At 42.2% G+C, this 19465-nt stretch overlaps 4 protein-coding genes across 4 annotated transcripts; all 4 read left to right on the plus strand.

Moving 5' to 3' along the window:
- Window positions 1–1114: 1114 nt before the first annotated feature.
- Window positions 1115–4735, plus strand: LOC136694961 (protocadherin alpha-8-like). The gene is made up of 2 exons (XM_066668774.1): window positions 1115–3475; window positions 4634–4735. Exons 1-2 carry the CDS (start codon window positions 1115–1117, stop codon window positions 4733–4735), a joined length of 2463 nt encoding a protein of 820 aa, XP_066524871.1.
- Window positions 4736–4900: 165 nt separating this feature from the next.
- LOC136694962 (protocadherin alpha-8-like) lies at window positions 4901–8908 on the plus strand. Its single transcript, XM_066668775.1, has 2 exons — window positions 4901–7279; window positions 8879–8908. Exons 1-2 carry the CDS (start codon window positions 4901–4903, stop codon window positions 8906–8908), a joined length of 2409 nt encoding a protein of 802 aa, XP_066524872.1.
- Window positions 8909–9135: 227 nt separating this feature from the next.
- On the plus strand, window positions 9136–11523 carry LOC136694964 (protocadherin alpha-8-like). Its single transcript, XM_066668776.1, has one exon. The coding sequence runs from the start codon at window positions 9136–9138 to the stop codon at window positions 11521–11523; it is 2388 nt and encodes a 795-aa protein (XP_066524873.1).
- A 3145-nt stretch (window positions 11524–14668) lies between these two features.
- On the plus strand, window positions 14669–17880 carry LOC136694965 (protocadherin alpha-7-like). Its single transcript, XM_066668777.1, has 2 exons — window positions 14669–17157; window positions 17845–17880. The coding sequence occupies exons 1-2, from the start codon at window positions 14797–14799 to the stop codon at window positions 17878–17880; spliced, it is 2397 nt and encodes a 798-aa protein (XP_066524874.1). The 5' UTR covers window positions 14669–14796.
- Window positions 17881–19465: the final 1585 nt, after the last annotated feature.

Here is a 19465-nt window from a genome sequence, read left to right on the forward strand (position 1 = left end):
CTTGGGTTAAAACTAATGCTGGGTTTGTCCCTATTGGACCCAATGCTGGGTTGCCAAATTGACCCAACTTGTGTTATTTAAATCCAGCCTGTTATACCTTTTAAACATACATTTACACTGTTTGTATCTTTTGTGACTAATAATGTACCTTTTTATCTGAGAGTGCTGCTGTAAGTACAGCTCCTTCCATGTGTTGTGTTTTACATACAATTTAAATTTTAATGAACTACATTTGAACTAAAAATACTATTAAATTGTGAATAATTTGGCACTGAACATGATTTCTTAAATATCTTTTCAACTATGTTACATTTAGTAAATATGCTTTAATAATGTGTCAGGAATTGTATATCTTTAGAGCGTTTTTATCATAATTTTATGAATATTGAATAAAAGCAGGGGATTCCAAAATCATGACTGAAATATAAACTTGTTTAACTTTAATAACTTCTCAGTGTTCTGTTTAAAGTGGCCTTTTCCGTGTTGGTTACAACAATTTTTTTTGGACTTGCAGCTTTACAAACTTTTGAATGCTCTTCTTGGTTTAAATGGCTATTTGTTTCGATTACAATATTAAACAGATATAATTTATAGTCCGCCTTTTTGTGGTGGTGTTTTCCACGTCACTGTAAGCCTGTTTTTGTTGACTTTTTCCATATTTTAATTCATTGGAACCCAGTGTGCGGGAGCTGTCCATAACATTTGGTGCTGAAATTGAATTCTCCACAGCGCAAGTAGCAAAAATACAGCATTGACTTCTTGTTAAACTGTAATTTATTTAGTCCACGGATAATTTACATGCGCTCTAAGGAGTGAACATTAAAAACAACTGGGTAAAGACGCCGTGCAGGACTGAGAGGTCTCCACATGGCGTCAGTGTTACACCAACATTATATTTAGTAACAAACCCCGCTCCGCTGACTGCTTTGGGGGTGGTGGAGCTGTTTTGTTCAGAGAGTGAGCCGCGCGAGGCGTGTATGGTCGCGATCCTCATTCTGTGCCTATTTCTCTTCGCATTCATGAGGCGACGTTTTCATTTTCAAGCTGGGTAACATTGGATTAACGAAATTTCCAATATCTTGGTGTTCAGTTGGCTGGTAAACGTTCATTAACGATGGATAAACGCAGACAAAGGCGGAGATGGGAGCGCTGGTGGATTACTCTGTGGCTTTCTTTTCTTTTGTGCTTCGTGGAACGCATTTCAACTCAGATACGGTACTCCATTCCAGAGGAGGTAAAAGAAGGGTCTGTCGTTGGAAACATCGCTAAGGATTTAGGTCTGGATGTCAGTACTTTGGCGGACAGACGGTTTCGCATCGTTTCTGGGCCCAAGGACGATCTTTTCCAGGTAAATCAGAACAATGGCGTCTTGTACATTCACAAAAAAGTGGACAGAGAGGAGATCTGTGACGGTAATGATGTCTGTTTGATAAATCTAAAAATTGCAGTTGAGAACCCTTTGGAAATCCACTACATTGGGGTCGAAATTACTGATGTAAACGACCATGCTCCTAGTTTTGCGGAAAATCACATCAGTTTAGAGGTAGCAGAGAATAAAGCGCCAGGGGCACGATTTGATTTGCAACCTGCGCGTGATCCAGACGTCGGCACCAATTCTATCCGCAGTTATAAACTTAGTCAAAATCAGCATTTTGCTTTAGAGTTGAGAGATGGCGATGAAGACAGTCTTCCTTCACTTGTCTTACAAAAATATCTGGATCGAGAAAAAACTCTTCAACATGAATTACTGCTAACGGCTATAGACGGTGGAAACCCACCCAAATCTGGCACCCTGAATATAACCATCACTGTTCTTGATAGTAATGACAATCAGCCTGTTTGTAGCCAAGACATGTACTCCATATCCTTACAGGAGAACGTTAGTGTTGGAGCTACTGTAATGAAAGTAAACGCTACAGATCCAGATGACGGTATCAATGGAGAAATTACTTATTCCTGGGGTAGAAATACAAAGAATAAAATTAAAGATATTTTTGGAATAGACCAAAATACTGGTGAAATGCGTGTGAAAAAACAGATAGATTTTGAAGACAGTCAGATCTACAGATTAAACATCCAGGCCTCAGATAAAGGACAGCCTCCACTCGCTGTCGATTGCAGAGTTACCATCAGAATACTAGACGTTAATGATAATGAACCTGAAATAGAGGTTACCTCAATCCTGACTGTCGTTCCAGAGGACTCAAAACCAGGAACTGTTATATCTCTAATCAGCGTCACAGATAAAGACTCTGGGATGAATGGCAAGGTCGTTTGTAGCCTCTCAAAAGACGTTCCATTTGAACTAAAGCCGTCTGTTGAAGAGAACATGTATTCTTTAATTACTAAAGGAAGCTTAGATAGAGAACGTGTATCTCAGTATAACATCCTACTAACAGCCACAGACCTGGGTCAGCCTCCGCTGTCCTCAGTGAAGACTCTGAGTGTGCAGGTGTCAGATGTAAATGACAACATCCCAGAATTTCCTCGAAACCCTCTGGAGCTTTATCTGACAGAAAACAACAGCCCTGGGGCCTCCATATTTTCAGTAAGCGCTTCTGACCAAGACCTGTACGAAAACGCTGCCATCAATTACCAGATCATCAGAGGTGACGCCAGGCAGAACGACATGACGTCATTCCTGAACATCAACCCCGAAACCGGCGTCATCCACGCGCTGAAGAGCTTCGACTTTGAGAGCCTGAAGTGGTTCCAGTTCCACGTGCTCGCTACAGACTCTGGAAGTCCAGCTCTGAGCAGCAACGTCTCAGTGAAGGTGTTCATTCTGGATCAGAACGACAACGCTCCAGTGATCTTATCTCCAGTCAGCGCTAACGGATCTGCTGAAGGGCTGGAGGAGGTCCCCCGCAACGTGAACGCAGGACATCTGGTCACTAAGGTCCGAGCCTACGACGCAGATATCGGCTACAACGGCTGGCTGCTGTTCTCCCTGCAGGAAGTGAGTGACCACAGTCTGTTTGGTCTGGAGCGCTACACGGGACAGATAAGGACCCTTCGGCCGTTCACGGAAACAGACGAGGCTCAGCATAAACTGCTCGTACTGGTCAAAGACAACGGCAACGTGTCCCTCTCGGCGACAGCGACTGTGCTCATCAAAGTTGTGGAGCCCAAAGAGGCTTTTGCAGCTTCTGATGTTCCCAACGCAGTCAAAGACGAGGAGGACAGTGACGTGACTTTTTATCTGACCATCACTCTGGGCTCGGTCTCAGTGCTGTTTGTGCTCAGTGTCATTGTCCTGATTGTAATGCAGTGCTCCAAATCTACACACTATTCCTCCAAGGATTTACAAGATACAAATTATGACGGGACTCTGTGCCACAGCATCCAGTACAGATCCGGAGATAAGCGCTACATGTTAGTGGGCCCCAGAATGAGTATCGGTTCTACTATAGTACCGGGCAGTAACGGGAACACTCTGGTGGTACCGGACCGCAGGAGCAGAGCCTCTGGGGAGGTAGGGGCTGGTTATTCTTCTTCTTTCTTGTTGTGCTAGAGCACAATCCTCGTTAAATTAACGAGTTTGTTTATTAACTGTCTAATAGAGAATACACCAGGCATAACTTTAACTTCTGGAAAGTAAATTTGTTTACTTTTTAATTTATTTTTAAAGCGTGATTGTCAGAGTGGTCCATTATTCCTGTGACTAATTTGTGACTGGGCTAAACCGTGTATGCCTCAGTGAGAGTATTGTGTTGTGGTGTTAGCAAACAAGTGATAAAACTACAGCTGAAGGAAGCAGTTGACTCAGGTGCGCTGTGAATTCACCCCGGCTGAGTTGAGTTCTACTAACCTTCCCCTGTGGTTCCTTTCTTCCATTGTATTTATTTGCCATAGTACAAAATGAGTTTATATTATTACAGTGTTAAGATTATTTTAATATACCGTTATTTTCTGCTGCTGTTAGCGTATTTAATAATTGTCCACTCCTTTATTTTACTTAATTATAGTTTTATGTGCACTGCAGCATGTCAGACAGAAGCCCTGACACCTAGAGTAATGTACTGTGGAGCTGTCCACACCAAGTGCTGAACAGGTCATCTACTTTTTTCCTGTTGTTTGCTGAATACAAATAATGCACCGTTGTATGAGTTTATTGGGTTGCTGATGGTGTTGTACTATTTTCTAACGCTGAAATATATATTTGCTGTTTATATTGAATAACGAAAAAAAAACAAACAAACAAACAAACAAACCACTATCACTATTTGTCACTATTTGTTTGTGGTGGAACTCTCACGGGAAAATATCCCAGTTGCTTTTAATACAGGGAACATTATTGTATTTTATTTATCATAGATTTAAAGATAAATTGATTCATAAATCCCGTCCCAACTCCAGACTTTTATATTGTTTTAATTAAATAGAGTTCCGTTAGGAAACTTTTAATATAGAGAAGAGAATAATGGCCATTATTTACTACATTTAAAGGGATATTTACGCTGATCGTACCATTAGAGAACTACTCTGTACATATACAAAACATATTTATGATACTGAACGGTAATACTATGCATTTATCCTGTTTGTATTTATTGAGCAACGTTGTACAAACCTAGGCATAGAGAAGAATCGGTTCATTTTCAGAGGTGAGGGTAAAACCTTCTGTTACCAGAGACAGACCTCACGGTGTCAGCGTTACACCAGCAAACCGTGTAAAAAAGAGCCGGCCTTCCTTCTGGTGTGTTTGCGTCAGGCTGCTCGCTCCACCCTCTGATCACAGCGGCTGTTGTTCGATGGAGGAGCTGCTGTCAGTGCTCCGTGCGGCGAGCTTAGTTTTTCTGAGCATTTTGCGGAAAATGTCAGTGTTGGCGCCAGGTCCAAGTAAATACCTTAGATTTATGAAGTGATAAAAGGGCGCTGCCTTCATTTTTGTCCTAAAATGGAGTCGTTGAGGACGGGAGACGCGAGACAAAGGAGGAGGTTGGATTACTGGGTGTTTGCTATGTGCTTCTCTCTGGTTTTCTGTGTTGAAGAGCGTGTCTCGGCTCAGGTAAAGTACTCTATCCCGGAGGAGGTAAAAGAGGGCACCGTCGCGGGGAATCTCGCTAAGGACCTGGGTCTAGATGCGAGTCATTTGGCGGAAAGACGGTTCCGGATTGTGTCTGGCTCCAAGGATGCGCTTTTTCAGGTGAACCAGAACAATGGCGCCCTGTATGTTCTTAAGAGAATCGACAGAGAGGAGATATGCGATGGCAGTCGAGCTTGTTGGATTAATCTAAAAATCGTGGTGGAGAATCCTCTGGAGATTCATTACGTGGAGGTGGAAATTACAGATGTGAACGACCACTCGCCGACTTTTACCGAAACGGAGCAGCTGTTTGAAATACACGAGTCCACTTTACCCGGGGAGGATTTCCAGCTGCAGTCAGCACAGGACCCTGATTTCGGTATTAATTCGGTTCGTTCCTATAAACTTAGCCATAATGAGCATTTTGAGCTGGAACTGCGGGACAATGGGAGACAGCGAAAAATACCTATTTTAAAATTAAATAAACCCTTGGACAGAGAGAAACAAAGTAGACATCATTTAATATTGACTGCTATGGACGGCGGAAATCCACCAAAATCAGGGAGCATGAATATTAATATTACAGTTCTGGATGATAATGATAACCGGCCAAAATTCTCACAAGAAATATATTCTGTAGAAATACAAGAGAATTCTCCACTTGGAAGTTTTGTTGTGAGAGTTAATGCCACTGATGAGGACGAGGGTCAAAATGGCGAAGTTATTTATTCATTTGTTAAAAATCTTGACAAAGAAATTTATGACGTATTTGCTTTGGATAAAAATTCAGGAGTAATTACAGTCCAGGGCGTTATAGACTTTGAAATCAATGACGTTTACAGAGTTGGTGTAACTGCATCAGATAAAGGGAATCCGCCAAAAGCGAGCACGTGCAGAGTTGTAATTAAAGTCGTTGATGTAAATGACAACAGGCCGGAGATAGATGTCACCTCCCTCTCTGATGTAGTGCTGGAAAACTCTAACCCAGGGACTGTCATTTCCCTCATTAGCATAACAGACCAGGACTCCGGCATCAACGGCAAAGTAGTTTGTAGCATTTCTGAAAATGTGCCCTTTGAACTGAAACCGTCATTTAAAGAGAACATGTATTCCTTAGTGACCAATGGGCGCTTAGATCGAGAGCTCACAGCCCACTACGAGATTACAATAACAGCTACGGACCTGGGGCGCCCTCCTCTGTCTTCAGTGAGAAAGTTAAATGTACGGATATCAGATGTGAACGACAACAGCCCAGAGTTTCCCCAGAACCCCCTGGAGCTGTACTTGTATGAAAACAACAGCCCCGGTGCGCCCATCATCTCTGTTACAGCCACAGATAAAGACTTAAACGAAAACGCTGCCATCAATTACCAGATTATCAGAGGTGACGCTACACGAACGGACATGACGTCATTCCTGAATATTAACCCCGAAACCGGCGTCATCCACGCGCTGAAGAGCTTCGACTTTGAGAGCGTGAAGTGGTTCCAGTTCCACGTGCTCGCTACAGACTCTGGAAGTCCAGCTCTGAGCAGCAACGTCTCAGTGAAGGTGTTCATTCTGGATCAGAACGACAACGCTCCAGTGATCTTATCTCCAGTCAGCGCTAACGGATCTGCTGAAGGGCTGGAGGAGGTCCCCCGCAACGTGAACGCAGGACATCTGGTCACTAAGGTCCGAGCCTACGACGCAGATATCGGCTACAACGGCTGGCTGCTGTTCTCCCTGCAGGAAGTGAGTGACCACAGTCTGTTTGGTCTGGAGCGCTACACGGGACAGATAAGGACCCTTCGGCCGTTCACGGAAACAGACGAGGCTCAGCATAAACTGCTCGTACTGGTCAAAGACAACGGCAACGTGTCCCTCTCGGCGACAGCGACTGTGCTCATCAAAGTTGTGGAGCCCAAAGAGGCTTTTGCAGCTTCTGATGTTCCCAACGCAGTCAAAGACGAGGAGGACAGTGACGTGACTTTTTATCTGACCATCACTCTGGGCTCGGTCTCAGTGCTGTTTGTGCTCAGTGTCATTGTCCTGATTGTAATGCAGTGCTCCAAATCTACACACTATTCCTCCAAGGATTTACAAGATACAAATTATGACGGGACTCTGTGCCACAGCATCCAGTACAGATCCGGAGATAAGCGCTACATGTTAGTGGGCCCCAGAATGAGTATCGGTTCTACTATAGTACCGGGCAGTAACGGGAACACTCTGGTGGTACCGGACCGCAGGAGCAGAGCCTCTGGGGAGGTAAGGTGCTGGATGATTTTGGCTTTAAATCTTGTTTTTTAGGGGGAAATTATTTTTATCGTTTGTAAATGAGTACCATCCCCGTCGTGATGATCATCATTTTCGAAAATGCGTTACGCCAAATTGAGGTCCCAATTGCTGTTGTCACGGGGAGTGAAAGCGAGGAAACCGGGATGCAGGTGCGAATGTGGATTTAATAAATACAAAACGAAACACAACAAACTCCGTTAACGTCACTGTAACCACAATTTAAGTCAACATTCGATTCACAAACACAGGGCTTATACAATGATCTCATTACAATAAACACCTGTGAACTGGACACAACTAGACTTACATGTTACAACAACAAAACAAAAACAAAGGCACATGGCAAACACATCACATGACACTTCAGTGGAACCATATTACATTACGAGACCAGACAGGTATACCAACGCGTGACAGCTGTATCAAAAGAAAAACAAAAAGAATTATGAAGTAGGCTGAACAACAGAGCAGAGAGTTAGGGAATGTACGAAATGTTTTAAGAAAACACTCCGGCTATAAACAATATTAGAAAGTAAATAAATAATAATCCACTATAATTCAAGACATGATTTTTGCACTTTTTATGGAACCTAAAGGGAATAAAATAGAGGAATATTTAATGTCAATTTGACAGCATATATTTAAAGACCTGTTGTTTACTTGCTGAACTTATTTTGTTTGTTCGCCACGTGCACTGTTATTGTTTAATTGTTTAATTTAATTTGTGTGTGAGTGAATGTTTTTTATGCCCAGATATGGAATGGCGTTCGGAGCAGTGTTGATTGTAAAAACGTCATTGGGAATCTAAAAAGGCGGTGAATAGATGAATGAATAAAATAAATGAATACAATATAATTAATAAAACTGGAATGATTCTAAATTACAAATTACATGTTTTACGCAATTTCAGGGAGCTATCCATGGTGCTGTATTCACAAACACATTTCCTTCTTCTGAAGCTTCCCTTAAAACAAATAAACAAATGACCTGAGGTTAAAGAACTATGTCCGTTACTGTTTGAGTTACTGAACTGTTCTTATGACATTTATTAGAGATGTACTTACCGTCAGCGTTCTTTATACAACACACGGTGTTGTGGGAACCTCAGGAAAAAACTGTTTACTGTACAGTTACACACGCGGCATCGCAATTCCATGCTTTCCCTGGGTTTATAGTAATCACTTTAAATATATTTGTGGCTTTTAAAAGTTTATTTAAATAATTATCAGTACAACGGTTTCCAAGATTATATTAACTTTACTTAATGAAAATAAAATTTTAATTATTTACTATTAATTACAGGCCATACGCCATTTCAGGGAACTCTCCATGGTGCTGTGTTCACTAAAAATTCCATCTATTCAGGGTTTCTTCAAAAACAATTCATAGATTTTTTTTAAACAATTTACTGGTACATTCTTTATTGTTTACACGGAGTTCATTAATTCCATCATGAGTTTCGTCTCGAGTTGATTTTTAATCGTTAGAGCGCTTCAACATTAGCGTTTTCCCAGCTCTTGTTCATACACCTCATCCTCTGTATTGGTCATTCTGTGGGTACTCCAAAAGGTGTCAGCATGTCACCAGGAAACGGTGTAGACGCTAAGCCCTGCCCTTAGCTCGAGCTTCCCGGTGGATGTTTTAGTCTCCTCAGTCCGGAGAAAGCAGTGCGCTGTAAGAAGATGAACGCGGTGATTCTACGGGTAAATGTCTCTGTAAATGAAGGTGGAATGTCTGAATATTTGCTTTTGGTCTCCGTGCCTTATTGATCTATTTCTCAGAAAGAGGATATTCGTGAGTACACGCCACTGGCTTCGTTATTGATGATGGATTACAGCGAACAAAGGCGCAGACGGAAACACTGGCGGCTTGCGCTGCTTTTCTCTCTTCTTCTCTGCGTTGTGGAGTACGTTTCGGCTCAGATACGGTACTCTATTCTGGAGGAGCTGAAGGAAGGGTCTGTTGTCGGAAATATTGCCAAGGATTTGGGTCTGGATGTGAGTTCTTTGGCGGAGAGACGGTTTCGCGTTGTTTCTGGGTCTAAAGACGCTGTGTTCCAGGTAAACACGAACAATGGCGAGCTGTACATTCACAGGAAAATCGACCGGGAGGAGCTGTGTGAGGATAACGCTGTCTGCTTAATGAATCTCAAAATTGCAGTCGAAAATCCTCTGGAAATTCATTACGTAGCTGTAGAAATAACGGATGTCAATGACCACGCGCCCGTTTTCCCAGAAAAACAGCAACATTTGAAGATTGCAGAAAACACTGTACCCGGGGCTGATTTTCAGCTCGTGGCCGCTCGCGACCCTGATTCTGGTGTAAATTCCCTTCGTACGTATAAACTGAGTGCTAACGAGCATTTCGAGCTAGAGATTCGAGATGGTGGAGAAAATAATAAAATACCAGTTTTAAAACTACAGAGAGCCCTAGACAGGGAGCGTCATGCTACTCACAATTTAATACTAACTGCAGTGGATGGTGGAAGTCCACCTAGGTCTGGATCTCTGAATATATCAGTAACTGTACTTGACAATAATGACAATAAACCAGTGTGTAGTAAAAGTGAGTACACTGTGATAATTCAGGAAAATATCCCTAGACACAGTTTATTGATGAAAGTCAATGCCACTGATGCTGATAATGGTCTGAATGGTGATATAATTTTTTCTTTTGCTGGCAACTTAAAGAAAAAAGTGTATGAAACGTTTGAACTGGATGAAAACACAGGAGAAATTCGTGTGAAAGGCATGGTTGACTTTGAGGATGCTGAGGTATACAGGGCTGATGTTACTGCGTCTGATCGAGGAGAACCCCCCATGACAACAAACTGTAGAGTAATAATTAAAGTGACTGATATGAACGATAACAGCCCAGAGATAGACGTGACCTCACTCTCCAGTCTGGTCCCTGAAAATTCCAAGCCAGGGACTGTAGTGTCACTCATCAGTGTCACAGATAAAGACTCTGGACTTAATGGTAAAGTAGTCTGCAGTCTCTCTGACCACGCCCCATTTGAGTTAAAACCATCCTTTCAGGAAAACATGTATTCTCTGGTCACAAAAGGTCATTTGGATCGTGAGGTGGCTTCACATTATGACATTACCATATTTGCAGTGGACTTGGGACAGCCGCCTTTATCCTCTTTCAAAACTCTGACTGTGGAGGTCTCAGACGTGAATGACAACCCCCCGCTGTTTGAGAAAAACCCTCTAGAACTTTACATGTTTGAGAATAACTCTCCTGGTGGCTCTATATTCTCAGTGAGCGCTTCTGACAAAGATGAAAACGAGAATGCCCAGATCTCATATCAGATTATGAGAGATGATGGAGCACAGGACGGAATGGCGTCATTCCTGAACATCAACCCAGAGACCGGCGTCATCCACGCGCTGAAGAGCTTCGACTTTGAGAGCGTGAAGTGGTTCCAGTTCCACGTGCTCGCTACAGACTCTGGAAGTCCAGCTCTGAGCAGCAACGTCTCAGTGAAGGTGTTCATTCTGGATCAGAACGACAACGCTCCAGTGATCTTATCTCCAGTCAGCGCTAACGGATCTGCTGAAGGGCTGGAGGAGGTCCCCCGCAACGTGAACGCAGGACATCTGGTCACTAAGGTCCGAGCCTACGACGCAGATATCGGCTACAACGGCTGGCTGCTGTTCTCCCTGCAGGAAGTGAGTGACCACAGTCTGTTTGGTCTGGAGCGCTACACGGGACAGATAAGGACCCTTCGGCCGTTCACGGAAACAGACGAGGCTCAGCATAAACTGCTCGTACTGGTCAAAGACAACGGCAACGTGTCCCTCTCGGCGACAGCGACTGTGCTCATCAAAGTTGTGGAGCCCAAAGAGGCTTTTGCAGCTTCTGATGTTCCCAACGCAGTCAAAGACGAGGAGGACGGTGACGTGACTTTTTATCTGACCATCACTCTGGGCTCGGTCTCAGTGCTGTTTGTGCTCAGTGTCATTGTCCTGATTGTAATGCAGTGCTCCAAATCTACACACTATTCCTCCAAGGATTTACAAGATACAAATTATGACGGGACTCTGTGCCACAGCATCCAGTACAGATCCGGAGATAAGCGCTACATGTTAGTGGGCCCCAGAATGAGTATCGGTTCTACTATAGTACCGGGCAGTAACGGGAACACTCTGGTGGTACCGGACCGCAGGAGCAGAGCCTCTGGGGAGGTAGGGTTTTACTTCATTGCATGAAGTGCGTGTGTATTTGTCTTGATGCTGTTTGATTGGTCCTACATTTTTTACTGTTGGAAATATATTAATCTGTATGTTTAAGTAAAAGACACTAGGACATTAAGGACACTCTAGAAACAAACTAAACTGTGGCACTGCTTGATACAAAATGTGTGTGTAGTTAAATTCTGCTGGAAACTAAAATCCCATAAATTTAATCTACATTCATTATGCGTCTTATCAGCTTCACTCACCAGGTGCACTTTGTAGTTCTGTACTGACACAGTGTAGTCCAGCTCATGTTCCTCATACTTTGGTACTGGTGCCCTCCTGTCACCTTGTTCTTCAATGGTCAGGACCCCCACTAGACAACCATTAAACAGGTGGTGGATCATTCTCAACACTGCAGTGACATTGGAGTGGTGGTGGTGGTGTGTTAGTGTGTGTTGTGCTGGTATGAGTTGTTCAGACAAGGCCTTTATTTGCTGTTGGAAATGTGTCTATCTATCTGTTAATGTAAAACACACCCAGATATTTGTGACATTGCAGAAGCAAATTAAACAGTGGCACCTCAAAATGGAACATGAAGGTTTATTCCTGTTGATGATATATGGGGAGAATTAAGAACATAAATGTGCATGTATTTGTCATTGAATTTACCTAGAAATGTGAATTCCACATTAAACCCCCACACAAACGCACCCGTGTGCACTAGGGGCAGTTATCAAACACACATCTGGAGCAGAACCCTGATTTATTTCATAAAGTCCAACTCCTTGAAAATGCACACTCATGGCCATATTATAATGACTGCTTTTTTCCTACATTCATTGTCCATATTATTAGCTTCACTTACAGTGTAGCTGTACTTTGTAGTTCTACAGTTACACAGTGTAATCAGTTGTTGCTTTGTGTTTATTTGTAGCACCCTTTCAGTCTGTTCCTTAATGGACAACACCCCCCTCCCTCTTTATTGATCACCTTGGGGAAATTGCTTCTCTGCATTTGACCCATCTGTGGTAGTGAACGCACAAACACACACCAGTGAGCTATTCGTCACACACACTAAGGGCAGTGAACACACACAACTTCAACATTTGTGCTCTCTGCTATTAGCTTACTCCATAGAGACTTCACTAAACCAATTAAGTGAAAACAAACATCAGGTTTTACTGATTGAAGCTTAAAATAGTAACACACTTTTCATCATATACACTTCATACTATCATTAAAAGATTCAGAAAATCTTACTTCAGAAGGTTCATACTTCCTGGCTGTGATCTTTGGGCCCTCACTTGGCTCTGAATTTAAAACTTGTTCTGTAGTGGAAATGACTTCCTGTCAACACCTTTCTTGGCAGTGTCCACAAATAAAAGTTAAAATTCAAGACCCAGTCTCATGTAAGATGGATGGAGACAAAGAAAAACCATGTCCTGTGGTCAAACAAATCAAAATGTTAGATACTTTGTAGAATTCATGCATGCAGCATCCTCCAGGCTAAAGAGGAGAGTGACTATCTGGTTTATAAGTGCACAGTACAAAAAAGTACAAAAAAAGTACAGCCAGCATCCACGGCATGAGTGATTGCACATCTGTGTAAGCACGGTTAAGGCCAAATAATTTAGACAGGTTTTGGAGTAACATACTTCCATCCAGATGTTTTTTTTTTTTCCTGGGAAGGCCTTGTTTATGAAAGTAAGGCAAGGCCAATCCACATTCTGTTCCTATGTCCAAGAGTCCAGGTGCTCTACACTAGACCTGTCACCCACTGAAGAAAACGGGTTCGTTATGGAATGAGAAACACTGTAACAGAGGCCCCTTTTTATAGTATTGCAGTTTTAAATCATCTGGTCTCCTCAGTTCCCAAATATTTACAGGGTGTTGGTAGAATAAGAGTTGATGCAGTACAAAAGTGAACATACCCTTGTCCCAAAGTTTTTGAAACACGTTACTGGCATCAAATTCAAACTGTTAATATATATATATATATATATATATATATATATATATATATATATATATATATATATATATATATATATATATATATAAGACCTTCCTCGTTTTTTTTAACACTTTAAAATGTTGCTTTTGTAAAACCTTCAATAAAATATTAATTTTATATAATTTCTACAATAATAATTATATAATTATAATTTGCACTTCATTGCATTGTTTTTTATTTACATTTTGCATAGATATTCAAACATCTTATGGTTATGCACTATAGCCTACATTACCCACAATCACTGGGTGCAAGGGACTGGTCCTGGACAAAAAGGGAACTTCCACTTTACGCTTTTATAATTTGATTTAGATCTAAATGTAAAACAACGCACTATTACACTCTCAGAAAAATGTACAGTAGAGGTACATTATTAGTCACTAAAGGTACAAACAGTGTAAATGGTCCTTTAAGGTTACAGCAGTGGTTTTAGACTCCAGTTGTGTTCCCTAAAGGTACATTGCCTTCTCTTCTTCAGAAGGAGCAGTGAATGTTTGACATTTTTAATTATAGATCTGTGTGAAATATAGAACATAATATGAATCCTGAAGATTGTATGTGGCATTTGAAATCAACACAAATATAAAATCTACAACAATTCTATAATAAAACATGGAACAATTATTTTCCCTAAATAAAGGTACAGGGTATGTACCCTTCAGGGAAGCACCATAGTGACAGTAAAAGCTACCACCACATTAACAGTTGTTTTCTGACAGTGTGGAATATCTCTACACAGTGGAATTGTGATCGATTAAAATATTCAGATACAAGGCGAGAGTATTTTTCTTTCTGAAACGCCTTAGTGTCAACTCTGCACGCTACTGTTCCAGGAAGATAAAGACTATAGCGGCATTTTCCAAATTACAAACCGTTATTTTTATGGCAGCATTTCAAAGAGGGACAGAGGTAGGCGACCTACGAGTTAAACCCAGTGAATGCAGACATCCTCGAAATGAAACACATGGATCATATTTTCTCAGAAGTGTCTCAGTGGTGAAAGACCACTCGGTGTCAGTGTTGTTCTAACATTGTGAGGATGCTCTAACGGTCCCTTCCCCGTATCACTGACATGCGCAGTGCCTCTTTGTTCCTGATGAACGAGAGAACACTGAGCAGGGGAAATGTCGCTCTGTGGAGTCGGGGTCTCTTTTCTTCAGCAGAAAGAACAGATTTAAAGGGTTCACTGGACAGTGTTTGATGATGATTCTGGTGCTGAATCACTGCGAGTTCTGAAAGTCGGGGATCTGCGGTGTGCTCGTGGTCTCGGTTTTGGGGAAATCAGCGTCATGGAGGACGGCAGACAAAGGCGGAGGTGGGAGCGCTGGTGGACCGCTCTACGCTTGTGTTTACTGCTGTGTTTGGTGGATCAAGGATCGTCTCAGATCAGGTACTCTGTTCCAGAAGAAGTCAGAGAAGGACACATTGTGGGAAACCTGGCTAAAGATCTGGGTCTTGATGTCAGTTCTTTGGTCGACAGAGGATTCCGTATCGTTTCTGGATCTAATGAGGCTCTTTTCCTGGTGAATCAGAACAATGGCGTGTTGTGTGTTGATCAGAAAATTGACAGGGAGCGAATATGTGACGGCACGAGCTCATGTGTAATAGACCTGAAAATAGTGGTAGAAAACCCTCTGGAGATCCATTATGTGGCGGTGGAGATCACAGATGTGAACGATCATGCGCCTAGATTTCCAGATAAACAACAGAGGGTGGAAATCGCGGAGAGCACGTTCCCGGGTGTTCGCTTTCAGCTGGAGAGTGCACACGATCCAGACGTTGGTGTAAATTCAGTGCGCTCATATAAATTGTCCCAGAATGAGCATTTCGATCTGGAAATAAGAGACAGAGGCGACGACAAAGTGCCGTTTCTAGTTTTACAGAGAGCACTGGACAGAGAGCGTAAATCTGAACATAAACTATTACTGACAGCGGTAGACGGTGGAAATCCACCAAGAACTGGAATTTTAAATATCACAGTTATTGTTCTCGATAATAACGACAATCATCCCGTGTTCAGTCAAGAGGTTTACACTGCACAGTTACCGGAGAATGCTCCTATAGGCACTGTTGTGTTAAAAGTGAATGCCACTGATCTGGACGAGGGTTTGAACGGTGAGGTCATTTACGCTTTTGGTAGCAAATTAAACCGCAGAATTTTGGATGTATTTGAACTAAATAATATTTCAGGTGAAATTCGTATAAAAGGTGAAATAGATTTTGAAAGCACTGACGTATATAAACTGGATGTTTTAGCGTCTGATAAAGGCACTCCTCCGATGACGGTGGACTGCAGGGTCATAGTGAAAGTTTTAGATGTGAACGATAACAGCCCGGAAATAGAGGTTACATCACTCTCTAATTTAGTTCCTGAAGACTCCAAACCCGGGACCGTCATCTCCCTGATCAGTGTATTAGATAAAGACTCCGGAGTGAACGGGAAAGTGGTGTGTACTTTGTCTCCTGATCTTCCCTTCGAGCTGAAACCGTCTATAAAGGACCACATGTACTCTTTAGTCACAAAGACACGTCTGGACCGAGAGGAAACGTCCAGTTACGAAATCACAGTAACAGCCACTGACCTCGGTCAGCCTCCTCTGTCCTCAGTAAAGACTCTGAAAGTGCAGGTCTCCGATGTGAATGATAACAGCCCACAGTTTCCTCACAACCCTCTAGAACTTTATTTACTGGAAAACAACGCTCCCGGAGCCGCCATTTTGACCGTCACTGCAACAGACAACGACATCAACGAAAACGCTGCCGTTTTCTACAGTATTCTCCGAGAGGGCAGTTCACATAGCGACATGACGTCATTCCTGAACATTAACCCGGAAACCGGCGTCATCCACGCGCTGAAGAGCTTCGACTTTGAGAGCGTGAAGTGGTTCCAGTTCCACGTGCTCGCTACAGACTCTGGAAGTCCAGCTCTGAGCAGCAACGTCTCAGTGAAGGTGTTCATTCTGGATCAGAACGACAACGCTCCAGTGATCTTATCTCCAGTCAGCGCTAACGGATCTGCTGAAGGGCTGGAGGAGGTCCCCCGCAACGTGAACGCAGGACATCTGGTCACTAAGGTCCGAGCCTACGACGCAGATATCGGCTACAACGGCTGGCTGCTGTTCTCCCTGCAGGAAGTGAGTGACCACAGTCTGTTTGGTCTGGAGCGCTACACGGGACAGATAAGGACCCTTCGGCCGTTCACGGAAACAGACGAGGCTCAGCATAAACTGCTCGTACTGGTCAAAGACAACGGCAACGTGTCCCTCTCGGCGACAGCGACTGTGCTCATCAAAGTTGTGGAGCCCAAAGAGGCTTTTGCAGCTTCTGATGTTCCCAACGCAGTCAAAGACGAGGAGGACAGTGACGTGACTTTTTATCTGACCATCACTCTGGGCTCGGTCTCAGTGCTGTTTGTGCTCAGTGTCATTGTCCTGATTGTAATGCAGTGCTCCAAATCTACACACTATTCCTCCAAGGATTTACAAGATACAAATTATGACGGGACTCTGTGCCACAGCATCCAGTACAGATCCGGAGATAAGCGCTACATGTTAGTGGGCCCCAGAATGAGTATCGGTTCTACTATAGTACCGGGCAGTAACGGGAACACTCTGGTGGTACCGGACCGCAGGAGCAGAGCTTCTGTGGAGGTAAGGTGCTGGATGATTTTGGCTTTAGATCTTGTTTTTTAGGGGGAAATTATTTTTGTATCGTTTGTAAATGAGTACCATCACCGTCGTGATGATCATCATTTTCGAAAATGCGTTACGCCAAATTGAGGTCCCAATTGCTGTTGTCACGGGGAGTGAAAGCGAGGAAACCGGGATGCAGGTGCGAATGTTTATTTAATAAATACAAAACGAAACACTACAAACTCCGTTAACGTCATTGTAACCACAATTTAAGTCAACATTCGATTCACAAACACAGGGCTTATACAATGATCTCATTACAATAAACACCTGTGAACTGGACACAACTAGACTTACATGTTACAACATGTATACCAACGCGTGACAGCTGTATCAAAAGAAAAACAAAAATACTTATGAAGTAGGCTGAACAACAGAGCAGAGAGTTAGGGAATGTAAGAAATGTTTTAAGAAAGCACTATAAAAATATTAGAAAGTAAATAAATAATAATCCACTATAATTCAAGACATGATTTTTGCACTTTTTATGGAACCTAAAAGGAATAAAACAGAGGAATATTTAATGTCAATTTGACAGCATATATTTAAAGACCTGTTGTTTACTTGCTGAACTTATTTTGTTTGTTCGCCACGTGCACTGTTATTGTTTAATTTGATGTGTTTATCGTCCCTTCCCGTATTCAGAGCCGTCCGTTAACTCCGCTGTTCCCGGGAGCGTGATTAGTGACAGGTGACACAGTGACACAAGCTGCGCACTAACCCGCGCCAAACATCTTAAGAACATAAGCATTACATCTGTGTGTTTATTTCAGCGTCAATCTTCATCCCTCAGGAGTTTATCCCCACTTATCGTTCCCTGGTTTCCAGAAATTGTATTTCACTGTGCGCTGAGTTGCGAGGGTCAGCCGGACCCGGACTCCTCTCCAGAACCCTGAAATCAATGACATACAAGGTGTCTGTGCCAATATTTAGCTGTGTCTTAGATTGTCTAGATTGTGCTTGCTTCCTGGTTCCTGCACCGCCATGTTTTCACTGCCTTAATTTCAGTCACTATTTATTATTATTATTATTATTATTATTTTATCATTGTTATAAAATTATCAGTTAATTGCTTCCAAAACGAGATGAAAACGGCGTTGAATTAATACTGAGTATAATTTAAACTCTTACATACGAGTATATGCATAATAAAAAAGTGTGTGTGTGTGTGTGTGTGTGTCAGTGAATGTTTTTTATGCCCAGATATGGAATGGCGTTCGGAGCAGTGTTGATTGTAAAAACGTCATTGGGAATCTAAAAAGGCGATGAATAGATGAATGAATAAAATAAATGAATACAATATGTTTTTATAAAACTGGAATGATTCTAAATTACAAATGAAATATTTTACGCAATTTCAGGGATCTATCCATGGTGCTGTATTTACAAACACATTTCCTTCTTCTGAAGCTTCCCTTAAAACAAATAAACAAATGACCTGAGGTTAAAGAACTATGTCCGTTACTGTTTGAGTTACTGAACTGTTCTTATGACATTTATTAGAGATTTAATACCTTCACCGTTCTTTATACAACACACGGTGTTGTGGGAACCTCAGGAAAATACTGTTTACTGTACAGTTACACACGCGGCATCGCAATTCCATGCTTCCCCTGGGTTTATAATAATCACTTTAAATATATTTGTGGCTTTTAAAAGATTATTTAAATAATTATCAGTACAACGGTTTCCAAGATTAAATTAACTTTACTTAATGAAAATAAAATTTAAATTACTATTAATTGCAGCTCCATTTCAGGGAACTGTCCATGGTGCTGGGTTCACTAAAAATTCCATCTACTCAGGGTTTCTTCAAAAACAATTCATAGATTTTTTTTAAACAATTTACTGGTACATTCTTTATTGTTTACACGGAATTTATGAATTCCATCATGAGGTACGTCTCGAGTTGATTTTTAATCGTTAGAGCGCTTCAACATTAGCGTTTTCCCAGCTCTTGTTCATACACCTCATCCTCTGCATTGGTCATTCTGTGGGTACTCCAAAAGGTGTCAGCATGTCACCAGGAAACGGTGTAGACGCTAAGCCCTGCCCTTAGCTCGAGCTTCCCGGTGGATGTTTTAGTCTCCTCAGTCCGGAGAAAGCAGTGCGCTGTAAGAAGATGAACGCGGTGATTCTACGGGTAAATGTCTCTGTAAATGAAGGTGGAATGTCTGAATATTTGCTTTTGGTCTCCGTGCCTTATTGATCTATTTCTCAGAAAGAGGATATTTGTGAGTACACGCCACTGGCTTCGTTATTGATG

The sequence above is a fragment of the Hoplias malabaricus genome, chromosome 4, assembly GCF_029633855.1.
Source record: "Hoplias malabaricus isolate fHopMal1 chromosome 4, fHopMal1.hap1, whole genome shotgun sequence".
In the NCBI taxonomy this organism is placed as follows: domain Eukaryota; kingdom Metazoa; phylum Chordata; class Actinopteri; order Characiformes; family Erythrinidae; genus Hoplias; species Hoplias malabaricus.